At 33.6% G+C, this 8035-nt stretch overlaps 1 protein-coding gene across 1 annotated transcript; it reads left to right on the top strand.

Moving 5' to 3' along the window:
* Positions 1 to 767: 767 nt before the first annotated feature.
* On the top strand, positions 768 to 7013 carry LOC122043977 (RING-H2 finger protein ATL40-like). Its single transcript, XM_042604532.1, has 2 exons — positions 768 to 883; positions 6413 to 7013. The coding sequence occupies exons 1-2, from the start codon at positions 768 to 770 to the stop codon at positions 7011 to 7013; spliced, it is 717 nt and encodes a 238-aa protein (XP_042460466.1).
* The last annotated feature ends 1022 nt before the right edge of the window (positions 7014 to 8035 follow it).

Raw genomic sequence — 8035 nt, 5'->3', positions numbered from 1 at the left:
TTTTATATATACTTTCCCCTCCCTCCTGTGTTATATAATACATATCTCTCTCTCTCTCCCTAGAAGTGGAAGAGAATTTTTGGTAAAAAATTCTATAGTTAATTTTTGTGAGAAAAGTTAGGAGAGTTAGCCCACACTGTTGTCCATCGGTTGATTCGAAGAATTGGTGAGGAAGATTGTGGAGTTGAAAGAACTTCGGCGACCTGCAAATCTTAGACACGAACTCAAGGTAATGATTCTAATTTTTTTTAGAGAATTGTAAATAAAATATTATAATGTTTGTATGTTAAATTATAAGAGAATTTATAAAAGTTCTTATAATTAAACAAGATCACTTGTTCAATCTAAACAAAATTGTTTTGTTTTGAAAAAATTTTAAAAGACGTTTAATCTATTTTTCACATCTTCCATTGCACATCGAATAGTCAAAAGCCAACAGAGGGGGAGAACTCATTGACACCGTAACAAGAAAAAGTCTCAACTTCCAGAGTTAATGAAGACATGGAATGCTCTACCTATACAAGTCAAGATAGCACAAATTACAAAGGTATAATAATTTCAATTGTTTAAAATAAAGATATTATATTGTGCTTTGAGTGTATGGAGAAGGGACACTATAAGAGCAAGTATCCCAATTTGATGTAGAAGAAGGTTCAAATGACATCTAAGGTCAAGGAAAAATCAAAGAATACCGGAACATTGATATGAAAGAGCAAGGAGCATATAGTATGGTTCTTGTGCAATCAAAAGAGACATTATCGGAATCAATGTCCAAGGATGAGGATTCCGACCAAGAAAGGAGGAAGCTTAAATCAATGGGATCTTCCAAGGGCAAAACTAAGATACCATTAGTTAATGGTACTTATTCATATCATGATAAAAAGTATGCAAAAAATAATTATTATAATTTTGGCGCTTTTATCATGAAAATAGGAAGTATGATACTTCTAGGAAAAATTATAAGTTATATCATGCTAGAACTACCTTACCTAAGTACAGGAAGGTAGAAAATAGTTTAGGCAATAACTTTAAGGAAATTAAATATATGCCTAAAAAGAAAAATATCCAATGAAATAATGAAAAATCCAAATTTAAGGATTTAAGGATGAAAAATTAAGTCTTGAGGTCAAGACTTGTGAAATCGGAGAGAACTTTAAAAAAAATGACAAATAACGTCAAATAGTCCAAGAAGCAAAACCTAGGTTTAGGAAGACAAGAGTCATTCAATGATAAGAGAGGTATGGGATATAAACTAAAAGACAAGGAGAATGTGCCCTCATACCATAGAGTTCCATATCACTATGAGACTAACCCTAGGTCTAAAACTCAAGTCAAGGTTGTAAGGGAGACTATTCCTATAGTTGACTTTGAGGAGACTAGTACGACTAATGTTTCTAAAAAGCCTAAGAAAGTCATTAGAAAGATTTATAGGGAAGTTATTACTAGTGAATACCTAAAATATCTCAGGAACACCAATAGATTTTGGATTTCTACGAGTGTGTTCTCTACGCACTAGATGTATTTAGAGTGTGTCATTTCTAATTGGAATGGTAGTTAATATAACATGGTAAAGTTGACACTTTAGGGTTTTTTTTAAGGTATTGTGACACCTTGAAAATGAGAAGTTAAAATTTTACTTTGAAGAGAGTAAAATTGTGCCAATTAAAATTCTTGAAGTATTGAGCTTGATTAAATTGACACAAATGGTATAGGCTTCAAAGGAATGCCAATTTGGGACTTTCACATTTTCTAAAGAGATGAGGACAACTTAGGTTTATTTTGACTTAGCGATTAATTGATAATACTTAGATAGAAAATCTAGAAAAATTCTTTGTGTTATAATTTCCATGTTTAGTATGTCCTATCACATACCATGACATCATGCTTTGCATGCATATTTTTATAAAATATATATTATATGTAATGTCATACATACATCATTTAGTGATCATAGTTTTTCTTTTTTTAAAAAATCGTATTTGATGTGTGTTATAATCATTATCATGTATTGTTTTAAATTCCTTGTAATTGCAATGACATAAATTGACATCCTAAGAAGGATGATCAAAGTTAAAATGTCTAGATAGAGATGTATGATACCTTAGTTTATGGAAAATATATTTTACATCTCATAATGACTATATAGTTGACTTGTATGTGTATTGAAATACATTAAATGCAAGTGAGATGTTAGGAAGATGAACAAGACTCAAGATGTTGATTTAATTCACCTAATTGAATTTTAATTTCATCAAAACAAATGATTATGTGAAATCCAATCATGGAGAAAACTAATGTATAGTCATGTGCATTTAACTCAAAGATCATGATTGAAAATTTATCTTGAAAATCATTTCAAAATCATCTTAGAAAACCTTGGTGAAGTCTATTTGTTGATAGGATTGACTATTGATTAGTTAGACACAAAGTTATAGTGAAACATTTAACTTTTCAATAGTTTCCAATTTTATGTTATTTTTTGAAAATATGATATATTTTTATAGAAAGTAATTTTCCCTAATAGTATATGATATAAATAATATCTACGCAAAATTTTATGATATTTCGATATCATAGAATTATTTATGAGTTTCTGAAATTGGATCTGAACTTGAATTAAAAAATTAGAAACTCCAATCGATTAGGCACTGTTGCTATTGATTGGGATGTGCTGTAATTGATTGGTAATGGGTGCCAATCGATTCAAATGAGCTACAATCAATTAGTAATTGAAACCAATCGATTAGCAGGGTTATTTTTAGTTGAAATGGTCTGATGTCAGTCCATTAAGCCATGTTTAGTCAATTTAACTATCTCTAACCCTCCAAAGTGTTTAGGTAAACCTTAATTTAAGAGTAATTTTCTTGATAAAAATGAGAAAAGAATGAGTAAAGAGGACTAATGTGAAGTGAAAGAGGAGGTTTATATTTAAGGGTGAATTCTTAATCTCGTGGCTTTAAATTTTAGAACTTTTAAAGGTTTAGGAATTAGGAACTCTAAATCATTGTTGGTGCAATAATATAAATTGGAGTATGCTTTGAGGGAGAGGTTCTCCTTAAAGGCAAGATGATAGATGGATGCTCAAGGATGAGGATTGGAGACAATGGAAGGGTATGAGACCTTCATTGTGAAGTTTGAATGATAAAAAATGAATCTTGGGGAGAATATTCTTGATGTGTATCAAAAAGGGAAAAAAATATAGGGTTCAAGTTAGAAAATCCTCATTTATGCTTTGACATAGAATGAAAAAGGGAGTTGGGGTAATATGGGTTAGCCTAACCTAAATATATAGGTAAACATCAAAAATAAGGAGAGAGAAGGTTGACCAGTTTGACTAAGCTTGAGTTGACTCGAGCTTGAGTTTCGATATTTGCCAATATGTGAGAGAGAAGTCAAGTAGGTCAAATGAGAACTGGATACTTATCTGGAAAAGACATAACTAAAGGTTAGGCAATGGTGAAGACCTAGTAAATGAAGCTAGGCAGTGGAAGTCCTAGAGGAGCTAGGCAGTGAAGACCTAGTTGGAAAATAGACAATAGAAATCCTAGTGGGGCTAGGCAGTGAAGACTTTATGAGTGAAGTTAGGCAGTGGAAGTCCTAGCGGAGCTAGGCAGTGAAGACCAGTTGAGTGAAACTAGACAGTGGGAGTCCTAACGGGGTTAGACAGTGAAGATCTAGTGAGTGAAGCTAGATAGTGAAAATCTTGTTGGGAACTAGACAATGGAAGTACTAGCGGGGTTAGACAGTGAAGACTTAGTTGGGAACTAGGCAGTAGAAGTCTTAGCAGGGCTAGGCAAGGAAAAAGGAAAATTAGGTCAAAATATTGACCAGACATTTGATAGTCAAAAATCCAACGGGAGTTGGCACAAGATGGAAAGTCCAAATGGGTCAAAAGTTAATCAGACACTTGGTGAGAAAGCCCTAATAAGTTAAGGTTAACTGGATGCTAGGTAATGGGAATCCCTAACGAGTCATGGATGCTTTAGGGTGGGGCAAAGGAACCCTCAACTTGGGTTTAGAGTTTTAGGGTTGGGTAATCGATTGACTCAATCAATTAGCTTTGGTCTAATTGATTAGGATAATTGATTGTAATGCTTTTTCATAAAGCACAGAAAGGTGTTAAATCATCCGCTAGGACGATGCAATGGTTGAGGCATGAGGTGTTGCCACATGAGGTTTTAGGGTCAAAACTTGACGTGCCCGAGCATGTCTTCCCGCATGCCTTAACCACCTGCACTAATGGCTAGTAGACACCCATGATTTATCTCCTTCGTGTTGGCCTAGGGACCGGTTCGCGGGGGTGCTAGGGGCGAGCGAATCACTTTTACCACATAGAAAGAGGCTAAATCGATTAGGTTAATCAATTCAGCATGACCCAATAAATTGGGAAAATCGATTGGATGGTGTTTTGCGAACATAGAAAGGTGGTTAATCGATTGTGGCAATCGACTTAGCCTTCCCCAATCGATTGTCAATTGAGACCTTTTTCATGAGAGAACAGAAAGTTCAAAAATCGATTAGGCAATTTTCTCTTAAAAACAGAGAGCTTTTGAATATATAGGGGCAATCGATTAGAAGTTACTGAATCGATTGGTATGACCCACCAATCGATTGAATGAGTGAAAAAGAGTCGTTCTATAGGTTTTGAACGGTCAAGCTGACGTGGAAATTGATTGGGGGCAAGTCAATCGATTATGAGATGTCTAAGTTACCTTAGAAAAAGGGATTTCGTGAAGATTTGAAGCAATAGTTGTTCACACTAGTTTTGGGTGATTCTGGAGCGAAGTGTTGCTTGCATTTCCGATTCAACAAGAGGTATTTCCAAGTAAAAGGGATCAAGAGTAAGATATTCTATTTACTTCCTTGTTCTTATTGTATTCTCATTCAAAAAAATGATCAACGCTATTCACTCCTCCGGTAACTCTTTACCTATCCTAACAAGCCAATTAAACTGACATAATAAAGTTGATGAGGCATCACATAATGTTAACTTTATTAAAGTTTTAAATAAATAAAAAATTATTTTAGATGGTTTGGTAATATGTAACTTTTGATGTTGAATTAGGACAATATGCACATCATTCTTCATCCTATATTGAAATATACATATAATAGGTTAGGAACTTAGGAGCTAGTCGCATTAATTTCAATAGACTTTTAGGGGAGTGGGTTAATTAAACATCACTATCTCACTAATTAATAATAGGATTAATTATGTAATCGAGGAAAAATGAGACTAAATTACAAAGAACTTATTGGTTATATCCTTGTGTTGCTATGGGATAGTGAAATTCACGAATATTGATTGCTTCCTAATTGGCCAAATTGATGATGACAAATAAAGTTATTTTTGTTTTTTTGTTTTATTTTCTCCATGGGAAGATAAACATTGACTAATTGTTTAATTTTGAAAGAGGAAAAAAATTTATTGATGAAATTAGTTGAAGAATTGAAATTTTGGAAATTTATTATTTTACGTACCTAAAGTTTTTTATTTTTTAAAATACTCACTGTACTTTGAAATTTATTAAATGTCATATTTCCTTAAAATAAAATAAATAAAATTTATTTCATCATATCTTCTCATTTTTTTTGAACTATATAGAAAATGAGTCTACTCAACATCACTCAAAATAGTTGTCAAAATATTGGAAAGTGACATACGAAATAGACAATTAAATCAAATAGAACAAAACCGATTAAACCAACTTTTTTAGATAAATGGAATTGATCAATTTTGTTATTAAAATAAATAAATCGAACAAATATAAAATTAATTAATTCGAATGATTACTGAATTAATTATTTTTTTTATTAGTGATGAGTCAATCAATTGATATTAGACCATCAAATTAAATTGAACAAATAAAAATTCATTATTTTTTTATAAAAATTTAATTAACTGATGCAACTTCTAAATAAAAAAAATAATCAAAGTGTTTTTGAGTTTTTTTAATTAACAGTGGATGAAAATACAATAATTAATTTAAAGATATTTATTCCTCTCGGTGTTTTGGAAAAAAAAACTCACTCCTTTAATGCTATATGGCAATGAAAACATGAGCATTTTAATTTTGTTAACTTTTCTTATATTAGTATAGTAAAAAGTAATTATATTTATCTTTCACTATTAATTTTTAAATTATATAAAAGAAGATAAATTATAATATTAATTTATAATCCGATCATCAAGTAATTAGATGATGAAAGGATTTTTTTTTTTTTATTATTATACGCTATGGGACAAAGTGTAATATACGGAACTAGTTTATTTTAGTTTCGTCTTGTGATCAAATTAAAGGTATAAATTGTCATTTACTCTTTTTTTTCTTAAATTAATTTTTTTAAAAATATTGCTCATTTTATTTTATCGTACCTTTCTCTTTTATTAATTACGATGTAATTGAGGCAGAAGAGTCAACGTCCAGCTCAATTGTCTGTCTTTAAGAAAAACGTTGAAAGTCAGCACGTCCAAAGACAAGACGGCGGCATCTCCACGGCGAAGCAGAGGACCAAGCGATTCCTCCAATCTGGATACCTCGATCCAGATCGTCGGCATCTCCTTCGGAGTCTTCCTCGTCCTCTACCTCGTCATCCACTACTCTCGCCCCTTTCTCGAGTGGTGGCGCCCGTCCCCCGCCGTAGCCGGCGCTCGCCCCCGGAGGCCGAAGACCACCGGGCTCGACTCCTCCGCCATCGCGTCGCTCCCCTCCTTTCCCTACCGCAGGGTCATCGATGGTGCCGCCGCCGGGGGCCTCCCGATGCCGGCACCAGACTGCGTGGTGTGCCTGAGCGCGCTGCAGGACGGGGAGATGGTGCGGGCGCTGCCGGGCTGCACGCACGTGTTCCACGCCCCCTGCGTCGACTCGTGGCTGCAGAAGCACTCCACGTGCCCCACGTGCCGCGCCGACGTCCACCCGCCGCCGCCGGTCCGAGCCGGCGCTGTTGTTCTTGACCTCGGTGAGACGTCGGGAACGAAGAAGGCCGAGGAGGGATCCACGTCGGCGATGTAATCCATGCGCTCAATGAATTCGTAAATTGTAATAATTTATAGAATTTAGTTCATAGCAAGCATAAAGTTTTAAATCGAATCTTAAACTGTATTATATTGTTATAAGAAAGCTTGATGATATATCGATCTACACTATTACAACTCAGTGAGATTTGAGGCTTTTCATTCGATCAATCCTTTAAACTCTGATCACTAGCTCCAAATGAGAGGACATAACTTTTATTTTACGCTCTGATTTTAAAAATTTTCATCGAAATGCCCGCTCCTCTGTCCGACTATCATTGACTACTAAGAGCTGACAATCTAAGTGCATGAGCATCGACATTAATTCTATAAATAAGCTAATTTTTTTTGTTAGTGTTAGTAACTAATTGTAATATTAGTTCTATTGAAACTTCCAGTGAAGGGCATGACTCTATCAAAATCCCTCAAGACACAAACACCTTTTCGTCGTTAAATTCGTATTATAGAATAATGCATATGACCAAATGTTTACCATGGGTTCATTAGAACAATACATATTTTGATGTTGAAGAGCTGCCCCTACTTAAACTAAATCCGTTCTTGACCTATATACATACACTCTATGAGTTTCGAACCTAGTTGGGAGAAGCGTCCTATTTCTTACCACCCCTCATTTCCTTGGGCCTTTACATATTCAATCATATACAAAATGCAAGGCTATATCGATTCTATTAGTAGTTCGATAAGATGGGCATATCTTCATGATTTAAAAATATATGTATAAAATGATATTTTAAAATTTAAAAAGACATTTTAAATTTTCACCAACTTACTTTAGTGGTGAATATATATATATATATATATATGAAGTAAACTATAGATGTTCTATTTTTTTTTATAGGATATTAATTTTAATATGTTTTTTAAATGATGATAGTTAGATGAAATGAAGAAAAATATTAGTATAGAGGATATTCGAGATCCTATGGTTATATGTATGTAAATTGATATGTATCCTTGATGGACATAAGGATGATGATGAAAATTAAAAATCCGATA

The sequence above is a fragment of the Zingiber officinale genome, chromosome 1B (assembly GCF_018446385.1).
Source record: "Zingiber officinale cultivar Zhangliang chromosome 1B, Zo_v1.1, whole genome shotgun sequence".
In the NCBI taxonomy this organism is placed as follows: domain Eukaryota; kingdom Viridiplantae; phylum Streptophyta; class Magnoliopsida; order Zingiberales; family Zingiberaceae; genus Zingiber; species Zingiber officinale.
This window is presented reverse-complemented; position numbering and strand designations above follow the sequence as displayed.